A 15,234-nucleotide genomic window follows, 5' to 3' on the forward strand; every position below is an offset into this window, starting at 1 on the left:
TGCCTGCATGGGAAATACCTTTTATGGAAGGGAAGGATAGTTTAAAAATTTGGGAGGATCTGGAGGAAGTAGGGGTTGGGGAGTTCCAGGATAGAGGGATAACGGCAGGAAGGATGCCATGTAGGATCTTGTAGGCCAGACACGCACATTTGAAGTGGATCCTGGGGATTACTGGGAGCCAATGGAGCTTAGACAGGAGTGGTGAGACGCGATCAAATTTGCTTTTCGCGAAAACAAGCTTAGCTGCGGCGTTCTGAATCCGCTGAAGTCTGTGGAGGCTTTTCTTGGTTAGGCTGAGGTAGATAGAATTGCAATAATCCAATCTGGAGAGGATGATGGATTGTACTAGGACTGCGAAGTGTTTTTGGTGAAAATAGGGTCTGACTTTCCTTAGCATGTGAAGGCTGAAGAAGCATTTCTTCACCAGGGATTGGAGATGTTCGTTGAAGGATAGAGAAGAGTCTAAGGTGACACCCAGAACTTTGCTTGAGAACTCGAGCTGTAATGGGGGGCCGGAGGACAATGGGATGGAGGAAGGTAGATGGTCTAATATTGGGCCGAGCCAAAGGAGTTTTGTTTTGGACTCGTTTAGTTTCATATGCATTGTGAATGCCCAGGATTGGAGGTTCTTTATGCATGAGGATATGTTCGTGGAGAGGTTAGTGAGGTTCGATTTCCCTATCAAACACCTATTGGAGGGGCTAGCAATGAGACTGACACAATCAAATTCTGCTGGCTTCTACCTTTTCTTCTTTACATCCAAATATTTCCCAATAAAAATATCAGTTTCTACAATACAATTTCTGTTTACATATTAATGGTAATTTATATTGCTGGTTGTACAGTTGGATATGTTCTCTTCTCCTCTGAAGGACAAATATCTGGCAAACAAATTTTTATAACTCCTTGGGTTTTGATTTCCTCTCAACGGTTATCACCATTACATGAGACAGGAATTTTGGTTGCAGACCTTGAGGAAAATTACCATTTGAAATGTTTTGTATATAGTTATTAGCAAGACTCTTAGTAGTAAAATAAACACTTGTGGAGATAACTTCAGGCCTCCTTCTGCAGCTAGTTATTTTATCAGGCCCAGAGGTGAGGCATGGAGTTGGCTGTACACTAATGAAAGACCTTGATACACTAAGCCTAAAGTTTTCAATTTAGAATTAAAATTAAAGAGTGCCAGAAAATTCATCCTTATACATTTTAGTTCATTAGATAGAAACAGTTTACATGCAGAGTTAAGCTCCTTAAACAGAAAAGGCAGATAAAGGCCATCTTGTCAGATAGTCTTCATCTTCACTTGGAGGCCATTCCATGTATCCACAGCCCTTTCTATAAAGAGGTATTTCCTTAGATTACTTATAGTTGATCCTCTTTTTACTTCATCTTATGCCCTTATTTGAGTTTTCCTTTCAGTTGAGAGGAGACTCCTGTGCATTTATGGCATGGAGATGTTTAAAGATCTCCCATGTTTCTTCCAAAGTATACCTATTGAAGTTTTGTCCCCATTTGCTTTGAGACAGGTCATTAACTATTTTAGTAGCTACCCTCTGGACCAACTTTACCCTGTTAATATCTGTTTGAAGGTTCACTCTCCAGAATTATACATGGAGCCTCGCCAGTGTCTTATAAAGAGGCACTGTCCCCTCCTTTTTCTTGGCTGTTCCTCTATGCTTCCAGGCACCTTTCTGGCCTTTACAGCCACCTTCAGATACAATCACCTTAACTTTTCTCCTCTATTTTGTACAGAAGGTCTTAGAGCTGCAGGCTCTGTTGTGCAGAGAGCCTTTTCAAATTTATGGAGGCTGGGATCTCGCTGCATACGGTACCTTCTTTTCTGCCAAGGGTGATTCTGCCCTTCATATATATCAGGAAGTCCAGCTACCTGCATTCCATACTACAGGTTTGAAGAAAAAGGACAAAGTTTTGACATTGCTGGATGTTAGGAGAGTTCTGCTCCGTTATCTTGAGATGTCAAATGATTTTCATCTCAGATAATCTTTGTTCTAACGAGTCTTAGTTGTTGGGGAAGCCGGCTTCTAAGACTTTTATTTCAAGATGGATTTGCACAACTATTTCTTCAGTTTATATTGGGTGTGGTAAGCAACCACCAATTTCTTTGAGACCATACACTGAGTGAGTATGGCTTCTTCATGAGCAGCGTCCCATGCAATTCTGCCCAAGGAGATTTGTAGGACACCCTCCATACTTTCATGAAATTTTAGAGGGTGGATGTAGTAGCACGACTGGATGCTGCTTTTGGGTTCTCGGTGCTAGCAGCAGGCTCATCTCCCCTTCCTAGACTCGGGGAACTGCTTTGGTACATCCCACTGGTTCAAGACTCGTATGCCTTTTGCACTAAAAGGGATGATTCGGTTTTTACCTAAATAATCTTTTTAGTAGAAAGATATATGAGTGTTGAAGGCCTGCCCTGTCAGATTTAATTTAGCCTGCTTACTGTCTCAGACATGTACTGTATGTATTTCCAGATGCTGGATATTCTTCTGTCAGACAGGGCCTGTGGAATGCTAAGTCTGGCACTCAGGTTTTGTGATAATCTTTTGCAATTCAGAAAATTGCTCAAAACTTACCTCTTTTTCTGTTAGCTCTCCATTTCTCAACAAAGATTGTTACCCTCATTTAGACACTTGTGCAACATTGTTTGTATCCCTGTTATGTACATGGTCTTATTAGAATGTATGAATTGTAAGCTGTGCATGTGAATTGTGAGCTGCTTTGGTAAAAAAGCAGATTATAAATGTTTTAAATGAATAAATACGGTCTGAAGAGTGATGAGAGAACTATTTCAAAAAGACATAAGTTTTAGTGCTGGTTGCACTCAGGTAGGAGACTTGTTCGGTTTCACCCTGTTTTCTGTTATGTGCCAGTTGGCATTGGTTTCTTTAATTGTAATCGTTGTAAGAGCAGATCAGACTTGGCTTTGCCCTATGCCCCTCCTTTTTATTTCTTCTCATAGTGGTTGTCGACTCCTTGGTATGAACTGAGGTGCTATACAGCCCAGCCCAGTGATATAGGAGGTAGAGCCAAAAAAATGCAGATGATGCCTTCTACACAACTCATGATTAGAGGTGAATAACCCACTTGTTCAAGACTTGATACGCCTTTCTACTAGAAAGAAGATTATCAAGGTAAGAACTTAGTCTTCACCTGTACAGAATAGTGTAGGTCAGTGGTTCCCAACCCTATCCTGGAGGACCACCAGGCCAATCGGGTTTTCAGGCTAGCCCTAATGGATATGCATGGATCACTTCTATTATATATTATATTATATGCAAATCTCTCATGCATATTCATTAGGGCTAGCCTGAAAACCCAATTGGCCTGGTGGTCCTCCATGACAGGGTTGGGAACCACTGGTGTAGGTGACTAAAGGAAAGAAAACTGTCAGGTTCTCTTTTTAAACTTACTAGCTTCCATGTATTGCTCCTCTTTATCCTTGAGCCTCACAATGCCACTTTTATACTTCTTCCTGTCACAACGAAAGTCTTGTCCTCTCATTTTATCTTATTGGCTATTTTTTCTTACATGTGTATCTTTGCTTTCCTAATTTTCCATTTTCTCTTAGCGTTTTCAGGTATTGTTGCCTATCTTCCTTTTTCTGCAGTCTCGTGTAATTTATGAAGACTAACATATTACAACTTTTGAGAATCAAAGCATCCCTCTCTTTCATTTACTTTACTAACTAAAAGATTTGTTGCCCTTAAAAAAAAAAAATTTTCAGCTTTGCCTACTACTTTCCCCAGCTGTTTCCATCCAAATAACAGCTCCTTGAAATATTCTCTCCCCACTCATCTAGCTCTTTTGAAGTCTAGAATCTTTACGTTTGATTAAACCTTCTCCATGTATATGTCTTAATATTGAACCACATACTGATAAATGCAAATAGTGGAATACAAATCTACATCAATAGAAAATGTAATTTAAACAAGGAGATAAAGGCCTCATGACACAAAAGACATTTCAAATGAATAAAACAGTTGCAGCACTACAAAAGTCCCCTGAGGAAGCTATTGGTGAAATGAGCCCTGTTGGGATAAAAGAAGAGAAGTGCTTGCTTTTTTTGTATTTCATGTTATGAAAATATATGGCCAGCCAACATGTTATATACCTAAATAGGTTTTAGCTTTGAGATTTTGGAGAAAATAGATTAAAGAAAATAGTCCCCCAAGTTGTAAGAACATAAGAATTGCCATACTAGGACAAACGGAAAGTCCATCAAGCCCAGTATCCCATTTCCAACAGTGGCTAAGCCAGGTACAAAGTACCTAGCTAGATCCCAAGTAGTAAAACAGATTTTATGCTGCTTATCCTAAGAATAAGCAGTGGATTTCCCTAGGCCATCTCACTAATGGTCTATGGACATCTCTTTTAGGTCAAGCTTTTTTCAAACCCGGCCAAGCTAACTGATTTCACCAAAATTCTCCAGCAACGAATTCCAGAGTTTAATTATACAGTATATTGTATGAAGAAATATTTTCTCTGGTTTGTTTTATATCTACTACTTAGTAGCTTCATTGCATGTCCAATAGTCCTAGTATTTTTGGAAGGAGTGAACAAGCAATTCACATCTACCCTTCCTACTCCACTCATTATTTTACATACTTCTGTTATGTCACCCCTGAGCCCTAGCCACCCCATCCCTTTTATCGCCCTTCTCTGTACCTTTTTGAATTTCACTATATCTTATCTTTTTTTGAGATGTGGTGACCAGAACTGCACACAGTAATCAAGGTGCAGCCATACCATAGAGCGATACAAGGGCATTATGACATTTTCCATTCCTTTCCTGATAATTCCTAACATTCTATTTGCTTTCTTAGCAGCTGCCACACATTGAGCTGAGGGTTTCAACATATTCTCAACAGTGACAATAGATCCTTTTCCTGGGCAGTGACTCCTAACGTGGAACCCTGCATCATATAGCCATAGTTTGGGTTCCTCTTTCCCATATGCATCACTTTGCAGTTGCTCACATTAAACATCATCTGCCATTTTGGAGCTATCAAATGTTTCAAGCTGCAAGCAACCCAGGGTGGCAACAAATGCATTCTTTTTCACAAAGCACTAATACAAATATTTGAGTAGTCAGCAATTTGTAACCCTATCCTATTTATTTACTAGGCTTTAGTTGCTGCCATTTTGAATAAAGTATGAAATTCCTCACAAATCTCCTCTGACCCCATTTCCATAATTACCTTAAGGCTTATCAAGGGCTGGTTATCAAATGTTTTTAAGGCACCTGATAGTATGTATAATTGCTTTGGGTGACAAATAAAACTATTTCTTTTTTTTGTTTCTTATACTCCGGCTCTTTCATATTGAACTAATACCCACTGAGCCTAATGGATTTTTAGATTTAAATTACTCAAGGCCAGTTGCAATCAGGTCCACAAGTTATAACTTAAGGTATTTGTTTCCCAAAGTAGGCTCATATTCTGAGGCAGTGGAAAATGAAGTGTACTTTCCTAAACTCAGAATCAGACCTTGGCATAGCGGTGCTTAGCCTGCACAGCTCCAACCACCAGGCTACTTAACTGTTAGATTGGGACAATTGTTAGTTTTTTGCCTCCTCTTAATGATTATTTGATTGATTGGGGTATCTAATACCCCAATGTGTCTTAACCTTTTTGGTTTATATATTGTACCCTTTTTTTTTTTTTTGTACAATGCCTTGCTAATTCAACAAAGGGCAGTTGATCAAATTTTAATAAACCTTTTAAACAAAATAGAAGGCTTGTAGTCCTATTTTCAAAAGGGAACTCCAACCAATGTTTCCCTTTGAAAATCCTGTTTGGGGGGGGGGGGGGGGGGGTAAGAGGACACAACACATTTTTTCTTAGCATTAATTGCATATTGGCACTTTTTAAAAACCGTTTACTCATATAAATAACTGTGGAAATTACTTTTCCTTAAGACCAATTGAAATAAAATATGCTTTATTTTTTTCTCTATTGCACCAAACAAAAAAGTTATTAAAATGTCTGATTTTCCTTTGATTGTTGCTCTCACTGCTGAATGTATCTTCAATTAAGACTACTGGGGCATGGTGGTTTAAATGGTTTTCACCTCCATGTATAGTTAAAAAAAAAAAAAAAAAAAGCAGTTGGCAAAGATATCCCATCCAGCTTTTAGTTTATATATATTATTTACAAGTTATAACTTTTACATGATCAGTTATCTCTTTACCATTTATTCTAAATAAAAAAAAAGTCTTCAACAGAATGTGAATTACTTTACTCTACCTCCAGCCTTTCATCCCCAAAATTTAAGAGAGCAGGACTAACTAGTTTCTTTAAAATATTAGCTTGCTTCTTTAGAAGTTCAAAAATTATTTAAGAATCTGCTACTGTATCAAGTACAAGCACATTCTTTTTTACAAAATAGTAGGAAGAGCTTTCTAAAACTTTAAAGAGTGGAGTTCTTTTTTTGGAACTAGACCAAGAGACTGTTCATGATCAATGCTACATTGAATTACCAAAAAAGGGCTAAGAACTTTGGTTTCACTTCATGTTCCTCCCCACCCCTGCGATATAAAATCCTCCATAAAAATCTTCCACATCCTCCAGCATAGGATTTACGTGGAAGCAGGTTAAGTGCATAGAGACAAGTGCAAAGAGACAAAATAAGAGAGCATATTTGTGAATTAGGATGCGTGAAAATACATCACAAAGAAATAGGGGATGTCATGCTTATGTTTCAGTCAGTCAAAAAAAATAAAAGCTTTTCATTAAATTCTTATTTTGGAAGCACAAGAGTTTGATAAACTTTGTGAAAAAATATAAAGCAGGACGGAAGATATAAAGTATCACTGAAATAAACAGTCCCCCTTTTGTAATCTGATTACTGAAGATCTGAATCTGGTCCATGGCTTTTGTCACCGGGAGTTGAGCCGTGGAGCAACCTGCAGGAGGAGAAGATCAGAATAAGTGTCCTAAGCAGAGCATTAGCAATATAAGTTAAGAAGCACTTAAATAAGTGAGCATTCTGGGCCTAAGGTGCTTTGAACCAGTGAGATTTTCCAGATAACCCCAATGGGGCATGGGATAGAGCTGCTCACTGTGAAATGCAATGCTACAAATTTCTCAAGCATATTCACAGTAATTTATTTATTTGGGGTGCTTGATATACCACTAATAGCATATGAATACAGCTTGGACATTTACCGTTTAAAGGTGAGCATGGCCCATCCAGTTTGGCCAGAAAGGCAGCCAAGGTTGTACCTTTGAGTTCATGTGAGTTATTTTAACCACCTTCCATCCAATTTGTCTTTAGGATTCTAACTGTCTTGTGCAGTTAACCCATCCTTTTTTTAAAAAAATCATTTCAGTGTGAAAGTTATTTCTGTTTTACTGTGAGAGGAAGTGCTCAATATTTTTATTTTGTCTGAAAAACCTGATCACGTGGTAGTTCTCAACAAGGACCAGAGTACAATACTTTTTTTTGCATGGTATCTAATAGCGCTGAAAAATTATACCCCACTAACTGTACAGCAATGTTCTTCATTCTGTGGGCTGGTCACATTATGGTAAACAAAGACTTGATGGATTAACAATAAAAGTGAATGTGCAGGATATGCCATAGCCAAGGAGTGGAAGTCCTGTATTAAAGTATCAATAAATCAAGGCTTCAGTCTTGCAAAATTCTGTGGCTATGAGAATAACGTGACCATCCTGTTTTTGAGGAAGTCTGTCCCGTTTTCCCGAAGTATAGCTTCAGGATGCCAAAATGCCCCATTTTGAGCAACCCAATGCTGTGTTCTCCCTAGCACAGGGATGCCCAAAACTAAGGCAACGCAAGTCACTCGCCCGGGAACACTGCTGACACAAATCAGGTGCTGCAGCGACTGCACAAGCCTGACTGGCTGGCCCTGAACTTCCTCTCTGACATCAGAATTGACCGGGGGGGGGGGGGGGGGTGGCTTGTGCAGTCATTGCACGCACCTGGCCTGTTCCTGCGTCAGCAGCTTGGAAGGTGAACAGCATACAAGCTCCTTTTTCCACTTCTGTCCTCTGCCAGCTGCAATTGTCTAGATCTACAATGCCGTTACCTGGAGCGCTTCTGAGCACTTGTACTGCTAGTGCTAAAGAGGGCCAGGGCCAGTCCCTATCCATAGCAGATCTTTAAGCCACTTTTTCCCGACACATCTTGATGGCTCCACCCCCTCTCTGTCCATCCTACAATGTGTATGGGAATTCTCTGTGATGCTTTGGCAATATCATACAACCAGGAGAGCCAGAGAAAAAGGGCAAAGAGCAAGACAGGCATTCCTGTATGGTAGCTGCCATGTTATGTGTGTTATGCTTGGGGAGGACAGGTAGAGAGAGAGAAAGAAAGACAGAAAAGAGGAAAATACTCTATTCCTGTCCCTCCCCTTTGCTTGGCTCCCTGATTTTCCCTTTCCTCTTTTCTCAACTCTGTCCCTTAACACTCCTTGCCCAAAATCTTATCCCCTGCTGAGAATCCCACTTCTCTCCCTATCATCTCCTAAGATCCAAAGTCTGCTTTTATAGCACTGATCACAAGAATCACTTTTCTCCTAAAAGAGAGCCATATATTGACTTAAAATAAAGGTTAAAAAGTAAGAATTTAAAATGCAAATTTAGGATAATGAATCAGAGAATTTTTAAAATCTACTAAGAATTGACATACTCTCATTGCAGCATCCTGACAAAGATGCTGCAAGAAACTGGGGGTGCTCTCTTTAAGGGGCTCCAGCATGTATGGGCAAAAAATAATGTGAGGACTTAAACCAGGAGCCTGCTAGGCAAAAGATCAAAGCCCTGCATATTAAGCAACTGAATGGATATGGTAAATTCACATCATGGAAGGGCTGACGTTAGGTCTTGGGTCTGATGTCTAAGTCAGAGTCTCTCAAACTGAGGGTCGGAACTCCAAATGGGTCACAAAAACCTGCATTTGGGGTCATGACCTAGTTAGGCTCTTCGTAGGTGGGGGGGGGGGGGTCATACAATTTTATTTGGCCGCAACCAGAAACAGATTGATAAGTATTACATATTTGACTTCATTACTAGAGAACATGGACTGTCCTAGCAATATGCCTTCCAGACATATATTTTAAAAGTGAATCCCTAAAACTATGTTAGCCCTGCAGTTTAAGAAAAAAATCCTGTATTGAACTCATAAAAAAGAACTGTGGTTTAAGTAATCCAGGCCTAGGAACGCAACAGCTTATTACATTGTTCTACATGCTCAACAAAATGTTTGCACTGGAAAATTAACTTACCACAGATAGATGTCCGTTCTTGGCTTTGGCTATTAGTAGTTCTGAGCCCGAAGTGAAATCAATAATGCCCTCCTTTCCCGATCCAACTGCAAACTTGATGCTGTCAAAACACAGAGCACTTTTCTGAATTCTGCATTGTTCTCTCCAGAGGATACCATACAAAAATGTGATGTCAGCATTGTTTGTCAAGATTTTTTTTATTTATGAAATAAATTTACTAGTCTCCAAGTTCAGTAGGATAATCCTCACATATGGGTGAAATAAACAGATCTTGTGCAAGAACTTTAGCACTTTTGAGCATATTCCATTGCTCATGCACATCTGCTGCTGCCTGCCACTGTTACACAGGACCCCCTCCTACATAGACTGCTTTTCCTTTGGAAGGCAAACTGAGCTAAAAAAAAAAAAAAAATGGGCCAGGGTTGGGGTGGGGTGGGAGGGCATGAAGTGGATTCTAAACTCCAAATAAGATTCTGAAGGACTGTCTGGCCTAACCTTCTGTTGTGTCAGAAGTCTTGCTCTAGACCAGGGGTGTCAAACTCAGTTATATTAAGAGGCCGAAATCCAAAACACAGACTGTCACGGGCCAGACCCTGCCCATCTCCGCCGCAGACCCCACCCCCATAATAGAACTAATTGTAACCATTTTTTCTATTCATTTTTCATATATACACACAATATAATCTTATTAACAACACATAATGGTTAACCACAAAATTAAATTACACAAAGCAGACTGTATGCTTTAAACATTCATTCCTACTCGAACACAGATAACCCCTATGCATATATGGGACCAAAAACTAAAAGTACTAATATATACAAATAAAACCCTAAGATTCAAGACTGCATGCAGTACAACCCCAGAGAAAAAGAAACAAATGCATTTCTTCCTGAACAGTGCAAAATATAGATAACGGTTGAATATTCTCAAAATTGACACAATTCAATCACTAACTTGAAAATAAAATCATTCCCCCCTACCTTTGTTGTCTCCCTCCCTCCATGCTGTGCCTCCCTCCCTCCATGCTGTGCCTCCACTAGGTGCCTCCCTCCGGCGAGTGTCTTATCTTCTGGCCTGGCCTTTTTATGCAGCCCGCAGTGTGATCTGATCTGCCATTTTCATTGCCGCCCCCGGTGTTATCTTCTGGCAATCTCCCTCTTCCTCACTGGGGCAGTGTGCAGAAAGCCACACACGGAGGCTCCTCACGTGTCCTGCGCCTCATCCGTAAGCCTTCCCTTTGATGTTGCGACGAGAGAAAGAGACACCATCTGTGGCTTCTATGAACTTTGGCCCACTCCAGATAGAAGGCCAAGACTCTCTTGCAGTCGAGTGTACAGTGCAGGACTATGGAGCTGGAATCAGAGTCATAAGAACAGCCTTACTGGGTCAGACCAATGGTCCATCAAAACCCAGTAGCCTGTACCTTATATAATATGTAACAATAGAGTGGGAAGGGTGGGAGATAAGAGCATATTATTTGTACCATTGATGATTATTAAGTGTTATATGTATTGTTAATTTGTTTGGATATATTGTTACACTTATTGTAAATTTGAAAATGAATAAAGAATTTTAAAAAACCCCAGTAGTCTGTTCTCAAAGTGGCCAATCCAAATCACTAGCACCTGGCCAAAACCCAAGGAGTAGCAATATTCCATGCTACCGATCCATGGCAAGCAGTGGCTTCCCCCATGCCTTTCTCAATAGCAGACTATGGACTTTTCCTCCAGGAACTTGTCCAAACCTTTCTTAAAACTAACTATGCTATCCATTCTTACCACAACCACTGGCAATGCATTCCAGAGCTTAACTATTCTCTGAGTGAAAAAAATTTCCTCCTATTGGTTTTAAAAGTACTTCCCTTTAACTTCATCAAGTGTCCCCTAGTCTTTGTAATTTTTGACGGAGTGAAAAATCGATCCACTTGTACCCGTTCTACTCCACTCAGGATTTTGTAGACTTCAATCATATCTCCCCTCAGCCTCTCTTTCAAGCTGAAGAGCCCTAACCGTTTTAGTCTTTCCTCATACAAGAAGAGTTTCATCCAGGCAGGAATATGATGGGAAAGAGAATCAGGAATTTGGCTTTGTGCATCTCTTCCTTGGTAGATGTGGCTTGCTTTCAGTCATACTCACCTGCTTTGGTTGATGTTGACATTATTGACTTTTTCAGCACTCATAGCAATTTTGGTCAGTGTCTCAATCACATGATCACTCTGTAACAGAACATCTCCCTGGAAGACAACCATAAATTCAATGTTTCAGGGAACCCATTGCTGAATAATTAAATAAAACATTGTCTCATCAAGCAAAGCAAGGCTATTGAGAGTTCCCTGCTAAGAAATTGACATATCATATAAAGCACATGATTGATCAATGATATACAGATGTTGCCAACACCTTCCTTGAGTACTTTGCCAAAGTACAAGACCACAATATTTCTTGGTCTCCAGCACTTCTAGGGGGCATCATTCTTAAAGCAAATATGTACGGATATTTTTCTTATAATGCTAAGTGGTCAATTCTAGCCTGCATATTATTCTATAGAAGGAACATTTCTACTGGAAAAGGGCAGTAAACTTTAGCTGTTTTTAATCTATAATGGAAATATTTCCACTATGAATTAATTAAAAAAAAAAATAGTATTTAACAAAATTTGGAACTCACCTTTTCTGTTGCTCTTTGTTTTAAGTTCTGTTCTGTAAAACCCTATTATTTTTACCAGTTATCTAACCAGCAGGTGGCAGTATTACAGTATTATGTTCATCTATCAGGGGCTGTCAGCACTGACAGGGTCAATGTCCTTACCGTTCTGAGGTAGTGACATGCTGATAGGTGGAAAGCATAATTTTAATTGCTGTGACTGTTGGAAAGGGAACCAACTGGAGAAACAGCATTATATAGAACAACTGTGACAGGAAAAGGGTAATCTGCATTTGTCTCAGTTCTGTGATATGCAGTTGTTTATCCTTTTAAATAAGCTTTTCAGTTTATTAGCTCAGAGTCCCAGACCAATTAGTAACCTTGGTAAAGGAACTCAGGACTTCTGAAAGAGCGGTCTGGCAGTTTTGGGAGCTCTGTTACTTCAGGCTGTGGAAATATCGCAATGTCTTAAGGAACCTCTGTGATGTTTGTTGGTATGTTACTTGCCCAGGGTAAGCAAGAACCCAGTTGGCAAGAGGTCTGTGCATTGCTTGCAAACATCCTCATGAGGGCAAGGGTTGAAATCCTGGTATGTTCTAATATCTAACTTAGAGGCATTATATAAATCATTATTGTTTTAAAAACAAAACAAGCTGAGATTTTACCTTCTGCCTGTTATCATCACAGTGTACATGGAGAACAAACAGGCTGTCACTCAGGCTGCTGACAGAGATACCTGCACACAAGAAAGTTAAACTGTCAAACTGTAAGGAAAACAAAAGATGGCATGACAGACTACTAGAACACCAGAAGTTTACTAAATCAAACAAATATCAGAATGAGTGATCCACCACATTACACATGGTACAGAAAGCAAGACAGCACTAGTTGTGTCACACTGCGTTAAAACCATGATGATGCAAGATGATTTTTGTAAGCAATATTGCAGAAGGGCTGTCAGGTAAGACACCAAAGTCTGCAATAGAGTAGACACCCCTGATGGTGTGGATAACATGAAGAATGACCTAGTGAAGCTTGAGGAATGGTCTGAAATTTGGCAGCTAAGATCTAATGTTAAGAAATGCAAGGCCATGCATTTGGGCTGCAAAATCCCTAAGGAACAGTACAGTTTAGGAGGTGAAAACCTTTTGCATATGAAAAAGAAGTAAGTTGGCCAAACAGGTTGAAAAGGTGATGGCGAAAGCTAGAAGGATGCTTGGGTGCATAGGGAGAGGTATGGCCAGTAGGAAAAAGGAAGTATTGATGCTCCTGTATAAGACTCTGGTGAGACCTCACTGTGTTCAGTTCTGGAGGCCGCACCTTCAAAAAGATATAAAAAAAGGATGGAGTCGGTCCAGAGGAAGGCTACTAATATAGTATTTGGTCTTCATCATAAGGTATGTAGGGACAGACTCAAAGATCTCAATATGTTTACTTTGGAGAAAAGGTAGGAGAGGGGAGATATGATAGGGACATTTAAATACTTAGGTGGCATAAATGTGCATGAGGCGAGTCTCTTTCATCATATGAAAGGAAGCTCCAGAATGAAAGGGCTAATGGGAATGCAAGGAGGATTCACTAAATAGTGCTGTTTCCTGTGCTTGTGGGATAGCAAATCTACATTATGAAAATTATGCCAAGCTTGTCTGGCAGCTGAGGGATACCTATAACCCAGGGTCAAGCAGTGTTAAATTTATGCCATTGGTGGATCCTCATAAAATATTTCTTCCATCTCTTCATATCAAGCTGGGATTGATGAAGAACCTGATAAAGGCCATGGGTAAAGCAAACTCGCCAGGTTTTCAATATCTTGGTAAGAAATTTTCAAAAATCAGCACTGCAAAACTGAAGGAAAGGATATTTATAGGCCCACAGATCAAGTCAATTATGCAGGATGAAGATTTTAAGCAATCACTCTCAGCAGCTGAGCTTGAAGCTTGGGAGGCATTCAAGTGGCTAGTGGAAAACTTTCTGGGCAACCATAAGTCTCCTTCATACAAGAAAGGAGTTCAGAATCTCTTTGACTCATATCAGAAACTTGGCTGTCGCATGTCATTAAAAATACACTTTTTGCACTCACATCTTGACTTTTTTTCCAGAAAATCTTGGTATGGTGAGAGACGAGCAAGGAGAACGTTTTCACCAGGACATTCAGTTAATGGAGCGTCGCTACCAAGGTTTCTGGAATGAGAGTATGATGGCCGACTACTGCTGAATGTTGTGCCGTGACAATCCAGACACAACTCACAAAAAGAAATCATACTCTAAGCATTTTTGAAGAAATATTGGTTGCTAAGTGACACAGTCCAGTATAATTATGCTATGCTGTGTGCTTATTTGACTTTGGACTGAAGATACTGCAACATTTCTTTAAGTTGATGCTGCAGTTCTTAAAACCCTATATGCTAAAATGCTATAAACTGGGAGTCTGAGAATTGTTTCCTCCCATGCTTGGAAATTATAACGGCATTGGGAGAAGAGTGTGGACTGTTCGGATTCGGACCATGCCTTCAAAAACCTGTGGGGTCAATTTGATCCCAGGTGTGTATAATCAGTATACTCACATTAAAATAGGTTAAAACAAAAAAAATTCAAAAGCTGTATTTATCACAGACGACAGGAAACGCATTGCCTATTACTATCGAAAAGGTACCTGGAATTTGAAATCAAAATTACATTTTATAAGTAAGCAACTAAACTAAGAAGTCAGGCTGGGGTCAAAATGACGCCAAGTATGTACAGAAGGGTTAAAGTGACAGTACACTTTAGTACTGTCCATACCGGGCTCCATGGATGACGTGATCCACATGAGAGAATATACTGCCTGCTTGTCCGAGGATAACTGCAAACACAGCATATGCTCATTATCATTTGAGCTCCTTTTAGATTTAACACATTATCGCAGAATGCATTTTTAAAAATTCATTCGTTATCCAAATAAAATAGTGCACCGAGCTAGTAATAATGAGAAACAAAAGCACTGGGAAATTAGATGCAAACATTAATAAAGCAGGTCAAGAGATAAACTGATACAAACTTTTAAAAGTATACCTTAAATGGAGTCAGCAGGGCCTTCAAGATAACCAGGGAGCAAAAGGAGTGCTCAGAGAAGATAAAGCCAAAGCAGAAAATGTATATAAATTCTTTGTTTGGTCTTCCACCTTCCTAAACGCTTTCTTCCCTCTCTTCTACCCACTCCCTCCTGCTTCAGCCAAGTTCGGCTAAATTGTGTTATTAATCTAATAAATTGTTGTAAATCGGCATGTCAATGCGGATCCTAATGTAATTGCTGTGAACCGCCTAGAACTCGAAAGGTA

General features: G+C 39.7%; 1 protein-coding gene across 3 annotated transcripts in view; it reads right to left on the reverse strand.

The window, feature by feature from the left end:
- Positions 1-5,674: 5,674 nt before the first annotated feature.
- The window catches only part of MYO1C (myosin IC), a 179,828-nt gene continuing 170,268 nt past the window's right edge, over positions 5,675-15,234 (reverse strand). For all 3 annotated transcript variants that reach the window (XM_033921402.1, XM_033921404.1, XM_033921403.1), the window contains exons 29-32: positions 12,583-12,653; positions 11,411-11,508; positions 9,272-9,371; positions 5,675-6,928 (exon numbers count right to left, since the gene is read on the reverse strand). In XM_033921402.1, coding sequence (XP_033777293.1) covers positions 6,902-6,928; positions 9,272-9,371; positions 11,411-11,508; positions 12,583-12,653 — 296 coding nt within the window. In that variant the 3' untranslated portion in view covers positions 5,675-6,901. The remainder of the gene's footprint in view (positions 6,929-9,271; positions 9,372-11,410; positions 11,509-12,582; positions 12,654-15,234) is intronic.

Source organism: Geotrypetes seraphini, chromosome 15 (genome assembly GCF_902459505.1).
Source record: "Geotrypetes seraphini chromosome 15, aGeoSer1.1, whole genome shotgun sequence".
NCBI lineage: Eukaryota > Metazoa > Chordata > Amphibia > Gymnophiona > Dermophiidae > Geotrypetes > Geotrypetes seraphini.